Consider the following 22,541-nt stretch of genomic DNA (forward strand, 5'->3'; position numbering starts at 1 on the left):
ACTTATTTTTGTTTTTGTCTCTAAAATTTTAAAAACTTTGGTTTTAGTGTAAGACCCAGAATTTTTAAATAAATCTTATTATGAATTAATTTCAATTCATTTATTCATTAGAAATTTTATTCTCAAAAAATTATTTTATTAAAGTTAATTAAATCAAAAACTAAATCAGGTTTTGATAATTAATTAGAATTTTACCTAATTTTATAATTATTGAATTATTTTCTATATTTAAATTACAAAATTAGTAGTTACGGAATAATAAAAATTTTTATGTGATTTAATTCAAATAATTGATATTTTTATGATTTAATACTTCAAGTTTTAGAAATAAAGAAAATTAATCTTATTATCTTATAAATTCAATCAAAGAATTTGATTTTAAACCAATTAGAATTTTAATACAACAAATAATATTTTAAAATATTTTTCAAGATTTAATTAGATTTTTAATTAATACTCTATACCCCTAATTTTATTGAATATACCTAAACTACCCAAAATAAAAACAAAATTCCCAAACTAAACCTATTAACCCTAGCCACCACCGCCACACCCCCTTTTCCCAAAAAGAAACAGCTTCAGAATGAATTAAGAAAGAAAAATAGAAGGGAAATGGAAACAGGGGAAGGAGGGGAGAGAGTGAGATCCGAGAAAGCAGAGAGAAAGAGAAGGAAGAGCGCCGGGGGAAGAAGGAAAACGCGCCGGAGCTGGTGGGCTGTTCCGCCGCTCCTCGTCACGGGTGAAGCCGTCGCCGCCACCGATGCGTCCATGCCGTCGTGTGTCACTGATAGAGGAAGAGGAGCGCGAACCAGAGCCATGCAAGGGAGGAGCAAAGCGCGCGCAGGGGAGGAGTCACCGCTACCATGGTTAAGGTCGCCGACGTCGTCCTCACCGCAAGCCAGAGTCACCGTCATCCATGGTGGAGCCAAGGAGAGAGAGGGTCCACGGGGAAAGGAAGGTTGTTCGCGTTCTGCCGCCGCTGTTGGAAGGATGGCCGCCCTCGCCGATTTACTCGCCGCCATTTATGCTTGCCGCTACATCGCCGGAGCTCCACGCCGTCGCCGGAACCCGTCTTCTTGGTAAGCGTTTTGTTTCCAAAACCCCTTGAGATAAGTGTTCTGTTATAATCTGTTAGAGATTCTGAGATGTTGGTATCGTAGGTTCGAGTTCCGGTATTTGCGCGTCGAAATTAAGGTTGTTGTCGAACCACCGGAGCTTCTGGTAGCCGCCTTCACTAGAGGTAATTGCCGAAGCTGCCGCCTGATTGGTCAGAGGGTTATTGTTGCCTTCCGGGCCAGATTCACCGGTAACCCTGTCTCTCACTTTCTTGAAACCAGTTCCATTTCTATTCTGTTCTACTGTTTTGATTATTGTTGGTGTCTCTACTGCCTTAATCACTCAGATTAATGCTACCGCCGCCACTGGCTTGCCATTTCTGCTCGACTGTGCCCTTATTTGTCGTTCTGATTGTTGAAAGGAAATGTTGTCGAAGCTATAGCTTCTCCGTTCCCCATTCTCTTGTTCCTTTTCTGGTAAGACAAATTCTGTTGTGCTTTATCTCGCCATAATACTCCATTCCGACTCTTGTTTTATTAGTGCGTAATGTTCCTCTTTGCCTTGCTTGGTTGTGTTTATTTTGTCTATTACCTAAAGTTGCTGTATTTGCGGTTATTACTTTTGCTTGCCGTTCCTCTCCGTTAGCAGAGGGTGCTGGGAATACAAATCATGATGTAGCTGCTGCAGAATAAGGTGAAAAGAGGGTCTATCGCGTTAAAATCGCTGCGGGTTTGATTCTTTGAGGTAGGGATTTTTCCTAAAATCTAATTTATATTACAGAGTTGTGATAACTAGATATTAATGTGAGAGAACATATGTCTGTGATTATGATTGTCTTCTAAATGTGGTTGTTTGCTGTACTGAATGACTGATTGCTTGATTGCTTTAGTAGTTTGTGATTGTTGAAAAGAAATTAGTTTGAAAAGTTATTTAGTTGATTATTAGGAAAAATGGCTTTTCTTGGTTTTGAAGCTATTTTCGATAATGTAAAGGAATTGGCTTTGGAAATGGTTTAATTTTGAATTAGTGACTTTATAAATGATTTAGTATTTGAGCTGGTTTGATTTTAAAAAGAGATTTAATATGGGCACTGATTCGCTTTGAAAATAATTTGATATTGGAACTAGCTGAGAGGTTTGGAAAAAATTTGAGAAATGTTTGGATGGGACCCGAACAGGGTGGCAAAGTCTGAGTTTTAGAGGAGATGCTGTCGAAATTTTATAAAATTGGAAGTTTTATTTGAAGTAATTAACTAAAAAGATTTGTTTTTAAACATTATATGTTTTAAGAATAATCTATTTATCAAAGAAAGAATTATGTTTTGGAATTGAGATTGTTAATGAACGGAATGAAAAGAGGATTTGATGAGGATTTTCTTTGAAATATGGTTTTTGAATGAATTTGGAAATGAGGTTTGGATTGATGAATGATTATGATGTTGAGAATGTTGAGATATGTGGCTTATGAATTTGAAATATCTGAGATACGAGGTTCCCTGGATTAAGTACCGTGGCTTGCCACCACGTGTACCAGGTTGAAAACTCGATACTCTGTTGACCCTACGACGTAAGTGTGACCAGGCACTATATAAATTCCCGGGTATGTTACCCCCATTGAGCAATATTGATTATTTGAGAAAAAGCTATGCATAGACTTTTGGGGATGCACGTCGGGGGACAGTCTAAGGACAATTCAGACTTGTCGGGTCGGCTGGATAACCGACAGATGAGCCTCATCAGCCATAGGACAGGCATGCATCATATGCATTTGTATGCTTTGCTTGGGTTTGAACTTGTTTGGGTTTGCCTAATTGTTAAACTGTTCTTAACTGCTACTTGAACTATTTGCTGTAATTGCTACCTACTTGTGTTTTTCTTGTCTGTCTTGCCTGTGTTTGTCCTGGCGTGCTACATTTGAGAATGAACTTTGGTGGTGAATTAATGATTGTGTTATTTGATTGCGTGGTTGGTTTCTGATTGAGAATTTCTTATAAAAAGGAAATGTTTTGAATTTCTGAAAAATTAAACATGTTTCTTTGAAAAGGTTTTGAACGATTACCTATTGGTTTTAAAAAGAAAATTCATAAGGCAATGATAATCACTAAGTTTGAAAATAGTTTTCTTATTAAATATCTTCTTATGACAACTTTGAAATTCCGTGGAGAGACCGTGTGGTTAGGTTCTTACCCCCTACAGCTTTACTTTTTCAGGAACCGGAAGAAGAAGCATTAAGAAGAGTTGTACTGCGTTTGGTTTATAAGTTGTTGAATTAATTAGATTATTTTCTTCCCTCGTCATTGTTATCACAAGTTTGTAAGAGGGATAGGATTTGTATGTTTTATATGTATATTATATTATGAGTTATTATGTAAGTAGTCTTGTATATGAATCTATGCCTGTTTGTATTTTCTTAAAATCAATTGTTTATTTCCGGTTTTTCAAAGAAATCAGCGCTACAGTGCAAGTCACAGGCTCCTATTTTAGTATTTAGTATGTAAAATAGTCGTAATACTTCTTTCTATTAGAGTAGCGCAGTTGGAAGCGTGATTTCTGATAGTGAGGGTGTTACATTTAGCTTCTGCAGTTAATTTGTTTCGTTAAGTATTTGATGTAACACGTTAAATAGTAATGTGACCAGCTGCAATATTAACATGGCAAGATGTATTATATAAAGAGAAAGTTTAGGAGGCCAGCACTTTTGTTGAAATTTGGCTAGCATTTAATCATCAAAAGAAAAATGATTAATCTTATATCATTAGATGTCATCTCACATTATTAAACATATTCATGATGGCTAATTAATGGCTAAATATCACAAATTCTGCTGCTCACTAACACGCCTCTTATATAAATATTTATCAAGAGCGCTTGTCCAATCCAATTCAAATTGAAAATCGATTAAAATCGTACTAATTTAAAAGATCGGATTTTATATTCACTTCTCAAAACTAAACCAATTCAAAAGAATGTGATATAATATTATTATTTTATTATTAAATTTAAATTGAACATATAATATATAAAATTTGTTACCTATTTTTATCTTATTTATATATTATTATTTGAATTTTTTTCTGAAATAAAATAAAAAAATTATTTTCCCAAAAATGATTTTGAACTTCAATTTTTCAAATACGAATGTTTTTAGAGAAGTTTACCGCACCCCGACGAACTCAATAAAAATTATAGAATTCGTCTTATTCCGGCAAATTCCACTCAAATTTTTAAAAATCCACGTTTTTAATTCATATCATCGTCTCCAAAATAGTATATAAATTTTAAGATTTTTTTAATTATAAATTAAAAAAAACAAGCTATATTTAACAATGGCAATCATTATCATCGTCTCCAAAAATACACAGGTACACCAGAATAAGCCATATTTAACAAGAATTTTTTTTAATTTTAAATTAAAAAAATAACTATTTCTCAAAAATAAAATATGACTTATTCCTGTGTACTTTCATGTACTCTTGAGACGATGATAATGGTTACCATTGTTAACTTTCTAGCGAACTTGTCCAAATACAAAAAAAAAATTATATTGGAAAAATTAAAGTTCAAAAATGATGTTTAAAAAAATAATTTTTTATTTTATTTTAATAAAAAACCATTATTATTCAGTAAATATTCTGTAAATATAAAATAAGAATTGTTTTACTAACTTAAAAAGTTATTCTTACTTTTAATAATAAAGTCTTAATTTTTTTTAAATCAAATAAACTAAACCAATCCAAATAGCAATAGTTTGAATTGGATTGAATCATATTTAAAAATAAAATCAAATCGATTCAATACAAATGCAACAAATTATATATTTCGGATCATATTATTTTTCTTTTAAAACCTATCCAAACACCTCTTGGTGAACAACTTATTTATGATTTCTGGTACATGATTACTTTCTAATTATTCTATTTATTGGCCCACTTTTTTATTCTAATTCAAAAAAAGTGTTGTAATTATTGATGTTGTCGCTATGAATTATTAGAAACAAAGCACACTGTATGAAATAAATGATACAAAACATTGGTGTTCATACGAAGAGGAAGTTGTTTGTTTTGTAGTGGTTGTTTTGTTTTGACAATGTCTTTTTACATGTTTGTTTTTTTTTTAAATTTGTTGTAAATATTTTGTGGCAAATTATTTATTTTTTAATGACAATACCAAAGGGAAATATTTAATTAATCGTAAGATATTTGTCTCATCTCTTCTTTTTGAATTCAGTATGTTAATAACAATCTAAAAAATTAGATTAAAGAGAGGAAAATTGACTTACAAAATGTGATTCCATTTTTAGGAACGAAAATGCCAATAATAGCTTTTGGAAACGGGAGTTTTGCCAAGCAAAACCCTATGCTTTAAGAGTTTTTTTCTGCCAGCACTTTTTTTCTCCACCTAAGAATCACTTTGTCGGTATCTGGAACTACTATCCTAGGATACTCGCAATGTAAAAAATATTTCACGTACATCCAATTATATATTAAGAAAGTATTGAGAACCAATACTAATTGTGTATAATGTGTATAATAGATTAAAAAAATAAAATTATAATTAAAAATTAGATCATTAATTAATTATTTAATTTCAAATTTAAAAATTTTAAAAATTAGGATTAATATTTAAACTCATTCACACTTTACGTACGGTTATTTCTAATCTTACCGTAACCTCCAATACACGTTTAAAACTCACCGTCATCTTCTCCGGTCCTCACCTCGCATCACTAAATTCCTCACCGGCCAAACCGACGCCGCCACATCCTCCCACCGATACCGTCCTCACCTCCGCTGGTCAACCCGACGCACCTCGCCCTTTGACGCTCAACCTAACGTTGCTGCCACTTTTTCGCGTGCCTCTCTTCCGAACCGGTTTCGCTTTCTCCCATTCTTTCAAGCCTCTTCTCACAGATGATACCCCATACTTTTCTTCTTCTTCGGATCCAAGCATGGTTAGCTTCTTTCAGATTTGAGCCCTATGCTTCACAACCGTGCCGCTTTCGTCATGCCTAGTCCTTCAAAACTATGTTACTTTCACCACAATAGTTGTTTCTTCTATTTATTCATCTTTTTCTTCTTTTATTTTAATGGTCAATTTAGGATGATCATTTTAGTAGGTACGCGAATGATTATTTTTATCCTTAAGTGGATGGTTATTTTTACTAAGGGTGAGTGGCGTGTGGCGAGCCAAATAGCAACGGTAAAATGGGATGATTATTGATGAAGGTGGGGTGGCCGCCGGTTGAAAAAGAAAAGAGTATGGGAATGAAATGCTTTAGTAAATTAAAATTTCAAATGGTTATTTTTTTGAAATAACTAACTGGATTTTTTAAAAATTTGAAATTTGAAATTAGAGAATTTGAAATTTTATGTGAAATAATTGAATGAGAATTTTTGAATTTATTATTTATTTCTATTAGGCTAAATAACTAATCCATTGTACACATTGTCAATATTTTTCATTAATATTGCCTCCCCAGCAAGATTCATATATATTACAATTTTAACATAAAACAATTATTTCTCACATACATTTATTACATGAATAGTAAATTAATATCCTAAAATTTGATATTATTTAATAATTATATATAATAATATTTTACTATATCAATGCATTAAAATTAAAATGTGTAATATTTATAGTATCTTCTAACTAGACGACAATGAGCAGGCTTGTTCAATTTCGTGCAGATCAAGAATATACCTATGGTGCTATGTACGTATGACCTTAGTTCCTGCATTAAATTATAAGGTATACCAATTTTGATGATTCTTTTCTCATAAGCATATTTTGTGATTGATTTTATTTTGTTTAAAATTTATTTTATTTTATTTTTTTCATGCAAAGGAAGTAATATATGATGGGCAAATCAATAGAGAATGTTGGATCTGAGTTCGAAGATTTTGAGACAGTGGTGATACTATTTTACTTCAAGATCCTAAAGAAGATTCATGCATCATGATTTGATGGAAAGATAAAATAACAACATATCTTTTCGCTAACGACTACGAATTTCAATTTTTAAAGATTGTACGTAAAGATTGTGTTGCAAAATCCCTTATAGAATTAAATAAAATGTGTTAGTCTTTTCTTTGTTAATATGTAATACCAATATCTCAACTCTAAAGCTATAAATAAAAAGTCAAGTCATATAGATACATTCTTATAGTATGTATTAAAGTTAACAAAAATAATATAAATATACAGTGAAGAAGTGGAACTTAATGAAATGATTGGATTTAAAATTTATTCTAAATTTTTCGTAATTTATTCTTTCATATAGATACATTCTTTGTATGAGAAATACATGTAGATATGAAAAAAAATCTTTGCCTAAATCATAAAAAAATTTCTTTTTCCATTTCCAAACCATATGTCCATCATCAACTAACTAAAGATGCTTTTCAATTTTATATGAATACCTAACATAAATTTTAATTTTATCTTTTATTATTTAAATATATTTTCATACATTTATTTATTTTTATTCCTTCTTTCCTCCAACAATTTCACCACCACCACCACAGCTAACAACGACGCCACCACCATTGCTATCACTGGTGTTACTGCTACCACCATCACCATATTTATCTTAATTATCAAAAGATAAATTTTGTTGAAAGAAAGAGATGGATCTAAAGGTAATGTTTGAGAAATTGAATTGGAAGGACTCCTTCAGCTGCAAGGCATCTTGAATTCAAAAGAAAAACATAAGTTATATTGACTTGATTTGATAAAAGTAATAAGAAATTTTTTGTATACAAACATGTTTTGTATAGCAAACAAATTAAAAGAAAATGTAATTACCTACTCAAGAATCATAATAAAAAGTTTTAGTATTTTATTGACTTGATTTGATATTGCCATGGTTGTTATCACCATCTATGCATATGAAATTGAAAAACCATCGAAATAAGTAATGATTTTTGCCATGGCATTAGCAAGAGAAAGGAGCCATTGTTAGCACTAAAGCTATTTAGAGAATACATAAGATTAACAAATTATATAATGTCTCAAAGTTTTTCAATCATCCTATTATAATGGTTTTACAGAATACAAGTTGACATTATTCATATGGAAGGATAGTAAACAAAATTTTAGAATAAATTTTCAAGTCAAAATGCATTAAATGAGAATATTTTCTTTATTATGGGGCACGACTTTTATAAAATTTAGTGTAAAAAATGAACAAGTTGAATAATAGTAATTAATGTCCTGCTTTATATTAAAGGTCAATTCTATGGTGCCTATGAATTGGTGCCTAAATTTTGCCTAACTTACCTTTTGTAGTAAGTTTTGATTTTTTAAAATTATTTATTGTTATATCTTTTAAATTAAATATTATTTTTTAACCTTTTTTAGTAAATATGCAACATCTTTTAGGCACCATAGCATTCACCTATATTAAATTTCACCCTTTAAATTTCAACCTTTATACCTTTTTTTTTTCTTCTTTCAATTGGGTTCCTACATTTCTATTAGTTTTATAATTAAGTCCTTCATAGTGTAAAAAATAATAGAATTAACTAAATATTTCTTTACAAATTAAAGATATTCATAATTAAAAACCTAATTAGATCTTTGACTACTATGTATTTTGGGAGAAATATTTTGTTAATTTTAACGTTTTTTATATGAAAATGATCTAATTACAAATTTAAAAATAGTATAAGACTCAACTAAAAAAAATATATAAAGACCTAATTGAAAATTTAATGAAACTATAGGACCAAAAGAATAATCAAACCTATTGTATATTAGTATTATTGCATTCTATCCATCATGAAAAAAAAATAGTTTCTTTTTTCTGGTTTAAAAGCTTGGCTTGCTTAGGTGAGTTTTTGAGGGAAAACAAAAATCGATTTTTTTTTATTTTTTAGAAAAGTAAAAGTAATTTTATGTTTGGATATTTCATGCAAAAATACCTTTTTATCTATTAATTATGTTTAGACACAATAATATAAAAGTACTTTTTGTTTATTTATTATGTAAAATAAATCTTTTTTAAGAAAAAATATATTTTAAAAAATATGTAAATTGTGCTTGTTTGGGTGTCATTAAATAGATAAAAAAAATTATTGAAAAATATTTTTTAGCTGTTTGTTAAATTTTTAATAGTAAAAGTAAAAGTATTAAAAAAATATCTTTTTTGAAAAATTATAATTTACATTTTTTTAAAAAAATATTTTTTTCTTTAAAAAAGATCTTTTTCACATATAAATAAACAAAAAAATAATTTTATATTGTTGTATCCAAACATAATTGATAAATAAAAAGATCCTTTTGTATGAGATATCCAAATATAAAATTATTTTTATTTTTTTAAAAGATCTTTTAAAAAAAGATAACTAGAAAAAATATAATTTTTTAGACTAGTTATTTAGAGAATTACATTATTTATCATGTAATATTTTAATATAAAATATTTATTTTTGTTTTTTTCTCTAAAATTTAAAAAACTTTAGTTTTAGCTTCTGCAGTTGATTTGTTCCGTTAAATATTTGATGTAACACGTTAATAGTAATGTGACCAGCTGCAATATTAACATCGCAAGATGTATTATATAAATATTTAATAAAAGTGTTACAATTCAATTTAGATTGAAAATCGATTAAAATCGCACTAATTTAAATTAGATCATATTTCATTTTTTAACAAATTAAACTACATAGATTAAATCAGATTTTATATTCACTCCTCAAAACTAAACCAATTCAAAAAATGTGGTATAATATTATTATTTTATTTTTAAATTTAAACTGAACATATAATATATATAATTTGTTATCTATTTTTATCTTATTTATATATTATTATTTGAATTTTTTAGAAATAAAATAAAAAATTATTTTTTTTTCTAAACACGATTTTTAAACTTTAATTCCTCAAATACGATTTTTTTTAGAGCAAGCTCGCCGCACCTCGGCAACGGTAAACTCTACTCAAATTTTTTAAAATTCACGTTTTTAATCCATAAGTCTCCAAAATAGTATATAGATCTCAAAACAATATATAGGAGTATACAAAATACACAGACAATAAGCATGGCTTCTTCATGAATTTTTTTAATTATAAATTTTAAAAAGCCAAGCCATATTTAACAATGGCAACTATTATTATCGTCTCCAAAAATACACAGATACACCGGAATAAGCAATATTTAACAAGAAATTTTTTAAATTTTAAATTAAAAAAAACTATTTCCCAAAAATAAAATCCGACTTATTCCTGTGTACTCTCATGTACTACGGAGACGATGATAATGGTTACCATTGTTAACTTTCTAACTCAATCTAATATATAAGATCCCAGATTTTGAAAATTTAAACTATTTGTGATTTATTTTATTTATTTGAGAATATATTTTCAAAAATTTTTATATTGAGTACTTTCTTATTATTGATTTAAAATTTTAGTGATAAAAAAATAATGAGAGTTTTATCTGCTTTAATTTGAATAATTAGATTTTGAATTTTATTTTATGATTTAAAAAAAATAATTCAATTATCTCTAGTTATTGAATTAGAGTATTTATTTGAAAACAAATTTGTAAATTGATAATTAATATAATATTTTTATAAATATTAGTGTTGGATTAAAATTAGTTTTAATTACTCTATTACCCTAATTTTATTAAAATTACTAAAACTACCCAAAATTTCCAATTTCATACACAAAATCCTAATTTTGTCCTAAATCTAACCCTAACCTAACCGCCTCACCGAGTCACCACCTCACCTCTCTCACCCTCCCCAAACATACACACGGCACACAAACACACACACAACACCACGCACCCACACATAGCAGAGGAGAAGAGAGAAAGAGAGAAACGACACAGAGAGGGAGAATCAGAGTTGTTGGAGAAGAGATAAGCAGAGTAAGACAGTGTCGGCGCCGTGGGTCTCGCCACCGCTGTTGACGCTGCTGTGGACTGCAAAGCTGCCGCCGCTTCCACTGACAAAGAGGACAGAAGGGGACACTGTTGAACAAACCGTGCAAGAGAGGGAGCTGCCTTCCGCGCGTCGCCATCATCGAGTCCGAGGCGGAGAAGAGGAGCGTGAGCAGGAGGAAGAAGCCGTCGCTGTTCATGCTTCGTCGTCACTGCCATTCGTGAACCAGACGCCATCGCCATCAGAAGCTCCTGCCACTGCCTAGAATACCGTCACTGTTAGATCCATCGCATCGCCATTGGGGACTTCGAAGGGGGCGAAGAAGCTGATTTTGTTACACCCGCTGCCAGAGGGAGAACCAGTTGCGCCACCGTGCCTCTGTCACCATGAAATGCTGCTACCACTGCCGAGATCCACTACCGCTCTATTTCTATGTTTTTTCTTTGTTACAATAAGCCTTTTTGTTCTGATACCCTCACAGCTAGCATATATGCGTTATGTTATGTTTTTGGTAAAAATTTTGAGGTTTTGGTAATGTAGGATTGATTTCTGGTTGTTGTATGTCGCGTTTGGGGTTGTCGCCGTTGCTGTGAGGGTGGAATAGGCTGTGGCTGTGACTGCTGAGGGTATAGGCTGAGAGGAAACCAAATTTGTCACGTAGTTAAATCGCATACGAGGTAGGGGCGATTTCTTAAACTTAATTCACTACTAAGAATTGTTTTAAGTCGATATTAATAGTGAAAATATATTTTTATGATTTGGCAAGTTTTTATAAATTGAATTGAGTTTTCTGGAATGAATATAAATACTAGTTTAAATGGTTTATTGATTGATTAAAAATGTTTAGTTGACTTTTGTACTTGATTTAAGGTTATTATGATGATGATTGAATTGTGAATGTTTCTAATTATTAAGTTGGAAAGTCGATTTGATTAAATACTATGTAAAATAATTTTCTTGCTTTGAGGTTGATTTGATATTGAGAATGAATCCGCATTTGAAACGATCTGAGATATTGGGAATGAATTTTATTGATTTATCGAAAATGATTTCTGATATTGGAACTAGTTTGAGTTATTAGAAATGGTTGAAAAGTAGTTGAGAATGGTTTGGTTAGGACCCAAAAAGTGTGGCAAAGTCCGAGGTTTAGGGGAGATGCTATCAAAATTTTATTATTAAGTATATGAATTCGTCGTAATACCTCTTGCTATCAGAGTGGCACAACCGGAAGCGTGACATTATGATAGTGAGGGTGTTACATTATGGTATCAGAGCAGTCTTTCTTGTAGAGTCTGAGGAATGGACTGACTATGCTTCAATTGCATACTCTGAGAACAAACCGTGCGAGAGAGGGAGCTGCCTTCCGTGTGTCGCCATCATCGAGTCCGAGGAGGAGAGGAGGAGCGTGAGCGGCAGGAGGAAAAAGCCGTCGCCGTCACCGTTCATGCTCTGTGGTCGCTGTCGTTCGTGAACCAGACGCCGTCGCCAACAGAAGCTTGATAGGCAAAATTGTGATTTACACTTTTTAAAACTTGAACAATTCTTAGCAATGGCTCCAAAAACATGGTGCACACTACTATGGTTCACTCACATTCTTTACAACTTCGCACAACTAACCAGCAAGTGCACTGGGTCGTCCAAGTAATAAACCTTACGTGAGTAAGTGTCGATCCCACGGAGATTGTTGGTATGAAGCAAGCTATGGTCATCTTGTAAATCTCAGTTAGGCTGATTCAAATGATTATAGTGGTTTTCAAAAATAATAATAAATAAAGCATAAAGTAAAGATAGAGATACTTATGTAATTCATTGGTAGGAATTTCAGAAAAGTGTATGGAGATGTTGTGTCCCTTCTGAATCTCTGCTTTCTTACTGCTTTCATCCAATCCTTCTTACTCCTTTCCATGGCAAGCTATATGTGTTTGTCAATGGCTACATCTCATCCTCTCAGTGAAAATGGTCCAAATGCTCTGTCACAGCACGGCTAATCATCTGTCGGTTCTCAATCATGTCGAAATAGAATCCATTGATTCTTTTGTGTCTGTCACCACGCCCAACAATCGTGAGTTTGAAGATCGTCACAGTCATTCAATCCTTGAATCCTACTCGGAATACCACAGACAAGGTTTAGACTTTTTAGATTCTTAAGAATGGCCGCCAAAGGATTCTAGCTTATACGCGTTCATAGGTGAGAATGATGATGAGTGTTACGGATCATTACATTCATCATTTTGAAGTGCAACGAATATCTTAGAATAAGAATAAGCTGAATTGAATAGAAAATAGTAGTATTTGCATTAAAACTTGAGGTACAGCAGAGCTCCACACCTTTAATCTATGGTGTATAGAAACTCCACCATTGAAAATACATAAGTGATGGTGGTCCATGCATGGCCGAGAGGTCAGCCTCCAAAACGTGATCAATAGTCTCCTAAGATGAACAACTGATTAAAATTGAGACCAAAGATGAAATTACAAGAGTAAAAAGTCCTATTTATACTAGACTAGCTACTAGGGTTTATAGAAATAAGTCTAAGTGCAGAAATCCACTTTCGGAGTCCACTTTGGTGTGTGCTTGGGCTAAGCTTGAGCTTTACACGTGCAGAGGCTTCTCTTGGGGTTAAACGCCAAGTTGTAACGTCTGTTTGGTGTTTAACTCTGGTTTGTGACGTGTTTCTGGCGTTTTACTCCAGAATGCAGCATGAAACTGGCGTTGAATGCCAGTTTGCGTCGTCTAAGCTCGGACAAAGCATGAACCATTATATATTGCTGGAAAGCCCTGGATGTCTACTTTCCAACGCAGTTGAGCTCGCGCCATTTGGAGTTCTGTAGCTCCAGAAAATCCGTTTTGAGTGTAGGGAGGTCAGAATCCAACAGCATCAGCAGTCCTTTCTTCAGCCTCCTATCAGATTTTTGCTCAGGTCCCTCAATTTCAACCAGAAAATACATGAAATCACAGAAAAACACACAAACTCATAGTAAAGTCTAGAAATGTGAATTTTTCATAAAAACTAATGAAAACATCCCTAAAAGTAGCTAGATCCTACTAAAAACTACCTAAAAACAATGCCAAAAAGCGTATAAATTATCCGCTCATCACAACACCAAACTTAAATTGTTGTTTGTTGACGTTAGGATTTTTGCTAGTAAAGAATTTTATAAAAATAGTTGCGTTGTAGATATAGATTCTAAACCAACAAAAATCCTTTCGTGCAAACGTTTTGGTTGTCACAAGTAACAAACCTCTTTTAAAATTGATAACCGAGTATTTAAACCTCAGGTCGTCTTCTCAAGGAATTGCAGGGAGGTATGTTCTTATTATTGGCTATGAAAAAGATAAAATTAGGGTTTTGAGGATGAAGAATAAATATGGCAAATAATTTAAATGACAATTAAAATAAATAAATACTGTAAAGCAAACTTTTGGTAAGGTATGAGAGATTGGAAGTCCAGACTTTGTTATTCTTAGCAATAATAATGAAAGTTGAATCTTAATTCCACTTAGTCAACCTTTGCTAAAGCAAAGGAAAGTCAAGGGACTAATTAGTTGACCTTCGAATCCTATTTATTTCCTAAGAAAAGGTTGGGATTATTGAAGTTCAGTTCAATTAGCAAAGATAACAGTTATCAATTATGTTGAGCTAAGATAACTCCTGAGTTACTGATTTCTTAACCAAGACCAAAAGGAAAGAAAATTATATCTACTGGAATAAAATGTCTTCAGATTGGGAATAATAAAAAGAAACAATCATAAACTTAAATACCTCAAATCACATTAATTAAGAAAATCCTAACATGAAAGTCATAAGCCAAATTCAAAAGATAAATATCAATTAAAGTACTAAGGTGAATAAAAATAGGAACGAAATTAAATAGAAAGGAACATTAAACCTGGAATGAAGAAGAAAATTGTAAGTTGGAATAATAATAAATCCTAAATCCTTTAAGAGGAATCCTAATCCTAATCCTAAGAGAGAGGAGAGGACATCTCTCACTAAAACTAAATCATGGAAAAAGTGAAATATGAAAGCCTCATCATGAATGGATGCATTCCCCCACTTTATAGCCTCTAATCTGTGTTCTCTGGGCCGAAAACTGGGTCAGAAACAGCCCAGAAGTCACTTCCAGCGCTTTCTGGTCCGTACAGGTCGCGGCCAAGCGGCGTCGCCCACGCGGCCGCGCGAATTGAAGTTCGCAGATGCAACGCGTCCGCGTGGATCACGCGTTCGTATTGCCTAGCGTCAGGGTAACTATGGCATATTATATATCAAATCGAAGCCCCGGACGTTAGCTTTTCAACGCAACTGGAACCGTGTTGTTTGGACCTCTGTAGCTAAAGTTATAGCTGTTTGAGTGCGAAGAGGTCAGGCTGGACAGCTTAACAGTTTCTCCAACTTATTGTATTTCTTCCATTTTTGCATTCTTCCTTTCCATCCTCTGAGACATTCCTGCCCTATAATATCTGAAAACACTTAACACACATATCAAGGCATCTAATGGTAATAAGAGAGGATTAAACATAGGGAACTTAAGGCCAAAGAAGCACATTTTTAATCAAAGCACATAATTAGGAAGGCAAATGTAAAACCATGCAAATAGTATGAATAAGTGGGTAAAGAGTTGATAAAATCCACTCAATTGAGCACAAGATAAACCATGAAATAGTGGTTTATCACTTGTCCCCAAGCAACTGAAAATCAAATAGGATAAACAGAAGAGAATATACTATAAATTCCAAAATATCAATGAATATTAGTTCTAATTAGATGAGGGGAACTTGTAGCTTTTTGCTTCTGAACAGTTTTGGCATCTCACTTTATCTTTTGAAGTTTAGAATGATTGACATCTATAGGAACTCAGAATTCAGATAATGTTATTAATTCTCCTAGTTAAGTATGTTGATTTTTGAACACAGCTACTTTTATGAGCCTTGGCTGTGGCCCTAAGCACTTTGTTTTCCAATATTACCACTGGATACATAAATGCCACAGACACATGACTGGGTGAACCTTTTCAGATTGTGACTCAGCTTTGCTAAAGTCTCCAGTTAGAGGTGTCCTGAGCTCTTAAGCACACTCTTTTTGCTTTGGATCATGACTTTAACTACTCAGTCTCAAGCTTTTCACTTGGACTTGCATGCCACAAGCACATGGTTAGGGACAGCTTGATTTAGCCGCTTAGGCTTGGATTTATTTCCTTGGGCCCTCCTATCCATTGATGCTCAAAGCCTTGGATCCTTTTTACCCTTGCTTTTTGGTTTTAAGGGCTATTGGCTTTTTCTGCTTGTTTTTTTTTCTTTTTCTTTTATTTTTTTTGCCACTTTTTTTGCAAGCTTTGTTCTTCACTGCTTTTTCTTGCTTCAAGAATCAATTTTATGATTTTTCAGATCATCAATAACATTTCTCTTTTTCATCATTCTTTCAAGAGCCAACAATTTCAACATTCATAAACAATAAGATAAAAAATATGCACTATTCAAGCATTCATTCAGAAAACAAAAAGTATTGTCACCACATCAATATAATTAGACTAAATTCAAGGATGAATTCGAAACTCATGTACTTCTTGTTCTTTTGTATTAGAAACATTTTTTCATTTAAGAGAGGTGAAGGATTCATGGAATTATTCATAGCCTTAAGACATAGTTACTAAACACTAATGATCATGTAATAAACACACAAACATAGACAAACATGAAGCTTAAAACCAAAAAACAGATAAATAAGAACAAGGAAGTTAAGGAATGAGTCCACCTTAGTGATGGTGGCGTCTTCTTCTTGAAGGACCAATGATGTCCTGGAGCTCTTCTATGTCTCTTCCTTGCCTTTGTTGCTTCTCCCTCATAGCTCTTTGATCTTCTCTAATCTCATGGAGAATGATGGAGTGCTCTTGGTGCTCCACCCTTAATTGGTCCATGTTATAACTTAAGACTTCTAGAGAAGTGTTGAGTTGTTCCCAATAGTTGGTTGGAGAAAAATGCATCCCTTGAGGCATCTCAGGGATTTCTTGATGATGAGCTTCCTCATGCGTCTCTTGAGATTCATGAGTAGTGATGAGCGGATAATTTATACGCTTTTTGGCATTGTTTTTAGGTAGTTTTTAGTAAGTTCAAGCTACTTTTAGGGATGTTTTCATTAGTTTTTATGTTAAATTCACATTTTTGGAATTTACTATGAGTTTGTGTGTTTTTCTGTGATTTCAAGTAATTTCTGGCTGAAATTGAGGGACTTGAGCAAAACTCTGATAGGAGGCTGACAAATGACTGCTGATGCTGTTGGAATCTGACCCCCCTGCACTCAAAATAGATTTTCTGGAGCTACAGAACTCCAAATGTCACGCTCTCAATGGCGTTGGAAAGTAGACATCCAGAGCTTTTCAGCAATATATAATATTCCATACTTTATTCGGGAATTGACGACGTAAACTGGTGCTCAACGCCAGTTCCATGTTGCTGTCTGGAGTAAAACGCCAGAAACATGTCACGACCCGGAGTTGAACGCCCAAAACACGTTACAACTTGGCGTTCAACTCCAAAAGAAGCCTCAGCTCGTGGATAGATCAAGCTCAGCCCAAACACACACCAAGTGGGCCCCGGAAGTGGATTTATGCATCAATTACTTACTCCTGTAAACCCTAGTAGCTAGTCTAGTATAAATAGGATAATTTACTATTGTATTAGACATCTTTGGCCTTAGTTTTATTTTATTCTTCATCTTAGGAGGCTACTGATCACGTTTTGGGGGCTGGCCATTCGGCCATGCCTGAACCTTTCACTTATGTATTTTCAACAGTAGAGTTTCTACACACCATAGATTAAGGGTGTGGAGCTCTGCTGTACCTCAAGTTTCAATGAAATTAATACTATTTTCTATTCAATTCTCTTTATTCCTATTCTAAGATATTCGTTGCACTTCAACTTGATGAATGTGATGATCCGTGACACTCATCATCATTCTCACCTATGAACGCGCGTGACTGACAACCACTTCCATTCTACCTTAAACCGGGCGCATATCTCTTGGATTCCTTAATCAGAATTTTCGTGGTATAAGCTAGAATTGATGGCGGCATTCATGGGAATCCGGAAAGTCTAACCTTGTCTGTGGTATTCCAAGTAGGATTCCGAGATTGAATGACTGTGACGAGCTTCAAACTCCTGAAGGCTGGGCGTTAGTGACAGACGCAAAAGAATCAAGGGATTCTACTCCAACCTGATTGAGAACCGACAGATGATTAGCCGTGCTGTGACAGAGCATTTGGACCTTTTTCATTGAGAGGATGGGATGGAGCCATTGACAACGGTGATGCCCGACATACAGCTTGCCATGGAAAGGAGTATGAAGGATTGAAGGAAGAAGTAGGAAAGTAGAAAAAGAAAGGGCACAGTATCTCCATACGCTTATCTGAAATTCCCACTATTAATTTACATAAGTATTTCTATCCCTTTATTTTATTTATCTTTTAAATATCTAATCCAATTACATTTGACTCTACCTGATTGGGATTTACAAGATGACTATACCTTGCTTCATGCCAACAATCTCTGTGGGATCGACCCTTACTCACGTAAGGTATTACTTGGATGACCCAGTACACTTGCTAGTTAGTTGAACGGAGTTGTGTCCACACATATCAAAAAGCCATTATAATTATTTCATACAAGTACAAAGAGTACGGATCACAATTTTGTCCACCAAGTAGGCTCTCTTGTTTGCTCCATCCTCTTCTTAGTGATGGGCTTGTCCTCTTCAATGAGGATGTCTCCTTCTATGATAACTCCAGCTGAGTAGCATAGATGGCAAATGAGATGAGGAAAAGCTAGCCTTGCCAAGGTAGAGAGCTTTTCGGCTACTTTGTAGAATTCAAGAGAGATGACTTCATGAACTTCTACTTCCTCTCCAATCATGATGCTATGGATTACGATGGCCCGATCCACAGTAACTTCGGATCGGTTGCTAGTGGGGATGATGGAGTGTTGGATGAACTCCAACCATCCTCTAGCCACAAGCTTAAGGTCCAGTCTTCTCAATTGAACCGACTTGCCTTTAGAGTCTCTTTTCCATTGAGCTCCTTCAACACATATGTCCATAAGGACTTGGTCCAACCTTTGATCAAAGTTGACCATTCTAGTGTAGGGGCGTGCATCTTCTTGCATCATAGGCAAGTTGAATGCCAACCTTACATTTTCCGGACTGAAATCTAAGTATTTCCCCCGAACCATTGTAAGATAATTCTTTGGATTCGGGTTCATACTTTGATCATGGTTCCTAGTGATCCCTGCATTGGCATAGAGCTCTTGAACCATTAAGATTCCGACTTGTTGAATGGGGTTGGTCAGAACTTCCCAACCTCTTCTTTGGATCTCATGTCGGATCTCTGGATACTCATTTTTCTTGAGCATGAAAGGGACCTCAGAGATCACCTTCTTCTTGCCCACAACTTCATAGAAGTGGTCTTGATGGGTTTTTGAGATGAATCTCTCCATCTCTCATGACTCGGAGGTGGAAGCTTTTGTCTTCCCTTTCCTCTTTCTAGAGGTTTCTCCGGCCTTAAGTGTCATCAATGGTTATGGAAAAACAAAAAAAAAGCTATGCTTTTACCACACCAAACTTAGAATATTGCTCGCCCTCGAGCAAGAGAAGAAAGAATAGAAGAAGAAGAAGAAGAAGAAATTGAGGAGAGGGAGAGAGAGGTATATTCGGCCAAGAGGGAGAAGAGAGGGTTATGTGATGTGAAAATGAAGAAGGATGGAGGGGTTTATATAGTGGAGGGAGAGGGGGTAGGTTCGGTTATTTAGGGTGGGTTTGGATGGGAAAGAGAATTTGAATTTGAAGGTAGGTGGGGTTTTTGGGGAAGAGTGGATGGATGTAAGTGGTGAAGAGCTGATGGGGAAGAGAAATTGAGGTGATTGGTGAAGGGTGTTTGGGGAAGAGTGTTATTGGATTGTGTGAAAAAAGAGAGAGGGTGAGTTGAGGTAGGTAGGGATCCTGTAGGGTCCACAGATCCTGAGATGATCTTGTGGGGTCCACAGATCCTGAGGTGTCAAGGATTTATCCTCCCTGTACCAATTAGGCATGTAAAACGCCCTCTGCATGCAATCCTGGCGTTTAACGCCATATTGATGCTTATTTCTGGCGTTAAACGCCAGTTCTATGCTTGTTTTGGGCGTTCAACGCCAGTCTGCAGCATGTTTCTGGTGTTGAACGCCAGTTCCATGCTTGTTTCTGGCGTTTAACGCCAGCTCTCCTCAGGGTGTAATCCTGGCATTTGAACGCCAGACTGCTGCTTATTTCTGGCATTCAACGCCAGATTCATGCTCTGTTCTGGCGTTGAACGCCAGCCAGATGCTCCTTACTGGCGTTTAAATGCTAGTAAGCTCTTCCTCCAGGGTATGCTTTTTCTTCTGCTGTTTTTAATTTTTGTAATTGTTTTGTGACTCCACATGATCATAAACCTAATAAAACATAAAAGAACAAGAGAAATATAGATAAATAAAAATTGGGTTTCCTCCCAATAAGCACTTCTTTAATGTCAATAGCTTGACAGTGAGCTCTCATGGAGCTTCACAGATGTTCATAGCATTGTTGGGACCTCCCAACACTAAATTTAGAGTTTGAATGTGGGGGTTCAACACCAAACTTAGAGTTTGACTGTGGGGGCTTTGTTTGACTCTGTATTGAGAGAAGCTTTTCATGCTTCCTCTCCATGGTTGCAGAGGAAGATCCTTGAGCTTTAAACACAAGGTAGTCCCCATTCAATTGAAGGACTAATTTTCCTCTGTTAACATCAATCACAGCTCCTGCTGTGGCTAGGAAGGGTCTTCCAAGAATGATGGATTCATTCTCATCCTTCCCAGTGTCTAAGATTATGAAATCAGCAGGGATGTAAAGGCCTTTAACCTTCACTAATACGTCCTCAACCAATCCATAAGCTTGTTTTATTGACTTGTCTGCTATCTCTAATGAGATTCTTGCAGTTTGTACCTCAAAGATCCACAGTTTCTCTATTACAGAGAGTGGCATAAGATTTATACCTGACCCCAGGTCACACAGAGCCTTCTCAAAGGTCATGGTGCCTATGGTACAGGGTATTAAGAATTTACCAGGATCTTGTTTCTTTTGAGGTAGAGTTTGCTGAACCCATGTATCTAGTTCACTAATGAGCAAAGGAGGTTCACCTTTCCAAGTCTCATTACCAAACAACTTGGCATTCAGCTTCATGATGGCTCCTAGATATTGAGCAACTTGCTCTTCAGTTACATCTTCATCCTCTTCAGAGGGAGAATAGTTCTCAGAGCTCATGAATGGCAAAAGGAGGTTCAATGGAATCTCTATGGTCTCTAGGTGAGCCTCAGATTCCTTAGGTTCCTCAGTTTGGAACTCCTTTTTGTTTGGGAGACGTCCCATGAGGTCTTCTTCATTGGGATTCACGTCCTCCCCTTCCTCTCTAGGTTCGACCATGTTGATTATATCAATGGCCTTGAACTCTCTTTTTGGATTCTCTTCTGTATTGCTTGGGAGAGTACTAGGAGGAGTTTCAGTGATTTTTTTACTCAGCTGGCCCACTTGTGCCTCCAAATTTCTAATGGAGGACTTTGTTTCACTCATGAAACTTAAAGTGGCTTTAGACAGATCAAAGACTATGTTTGCTAAGCTAGAGGGACTCTGTTTAGAATTCTCTGTCTATTGCTAAGAAGATGATGGAAAAGGCTTGCTATTGCTAAGCCTGTTTCTTCCACCATTATTAAACCCTTGTTGGGGCTTTTGTTGATCCTTCCATGAGAAGTTTGGATTATTTCTCCATGAAAAATTGTAGGTGTTCCCATAGGGTTCACCCATATAATTCACCTCTACCATTGTAGGGTTCTCAGGATCATAAGCTTCTTTTTCAGAAAATGCCTCTTTAGTACTGTTGGATGCATTTTTCCATCCATTCAGACTTTGAGAAATCATGTTGACTTGCTGAGTCAACATTTTGTTTTGAGCCAATATGGAATTCAGAGCATCAATTTCAAGAACTCCCTTCCTCTAAGGTATCCCATTACTCACAAAATTCCTCTCAGAAGTGTACATAAATTGGTTATTTGCAACCATGTCAATGAGTTCTTGAGCTTCTACAGGCATTTTCTTTAAGTGAATGGATCCACCTGCAGAATGGTCCAGTGACATCTTAGAGAACTCAGATAGACCATAATAGAATATATCCAAAATGGTCCACTCTGAAAGCATGTCAGAAGGACACCTTTTGGTCATCTGCTTGTATCATTCCCAAGCTTCATACAGGGATTCACCATCTTTCTGTTTGAAGGTTTGAACATCCACTCTGAGCTTGCTCAGTTTTTGAGGAGGAAAGAACTTGGCCAAAAAGGCCGTGACCAGCTTATCCCAAGAGTCCAGGCTATCCTTAGGTTGTGAGTCCAACCATGTTCTAGCTCTGTCTCTTACAGCAAAAGGGAAAAGCATGAGCCTATAGACTTCAGGATCTACTCCATTAGTCTTAACAGTCTCACAGATCTGTAAGAACTCAGTTAAAAACTGATAGGGATCTTCTGATGGAAGTCCATGAAACTTATAGTTCTGTTGTATTAGAG

The 22,541-nt window shown here is 34.8% G+C and overlaps 1 protein-coding gene and 1 non-coding gene across 8 annotated transcripts; both read left to right on the forward strand.

Moving 5' to 3' along the window:
* The first annotated feature begins 569 nt into the window (after positions 1 to 569).
* On the forward strand, positions 570 to 3,739 carry LOC130973746 (uncharacterized). 7 transcript variants are annotated; one of them, XM_057898397.1, is made up of 5 exons: positions 570 to 1,079; positions 1,161 to 1,306; positions 1,403 to 1,532; positions 1,654 to 1,800; positions 3,266 to 3,739. In XM_057898397.1, exons 1-3 carry the CDS (start codon positions 613 to 615, stop codon positions 1,405 to 1,407), a joined length of 618 nt encoding a protein of 205 aa, XP_057754380.1. In that variant the 5' UTR covers positions 570 to 612; the 3' UTR covers positions 1,408 to 1,532; positions 1,654 to 1,800; positions 3,266 to 3,739. The 7 variants fall into 7 exon arrangements, with proteins under 7 accessions (XP_057754380.1, XP_057754379.1, XP_057754378.1 ...); XM_057898396.1 differs by having other exon boundaries at positions 1,702 to 1,800; XM_057898395.1 differs by having other exon boundaries at positions 1,705 to 1,800.
* Positions 3,740 to 22,177: 18,438 nt separating this feature from the next.
* On the forward strand, positions 22,178 to 22,281 carry LOC130977942 (small nucleolar RNA R71). Its single transcript, XR_009085611.1, has one exon. It is a non-coding gene; the product is annotated as a small nucleolar RNA R71 (small nucleolar RNA).
* Positions 22,282 to 22,541: the final 260 nt, after the last annotated feature.

This window comes from Arachis stenosperma, chromosome 4 (genome assembly GCF_014773155.1).
Source record: "Arachis stenosperma cultivar V10309 chromosome 4, arast.V10309.gnm1.PFL2, whole genome shotgun sequence".
Lineage (NCBI taxonomy): Eukaryota > Viridiplantae > Streptophyta > Magnoliopsida > Fabales > Fabaceae > Arachis > Arachis stenosperma.

Bases quoted from the DNA above. Each gene is read 5' to 3' on its own strand.
- LOC130973746 (XM_057898394.1), top strand. From the start codon at position 613: ATGGAAACAGGGGAAGGAGGGGAGAGAGTGAGATCCGAGAAAGCAGAG. The intron at 1,080-1,160 runs GTAAGCGTTTTG...TTGGTATCGTAG, and splicing joins CGCCGGAACCCGTCTTCTTG to GTTCGAGTTCCGGTATTTGC.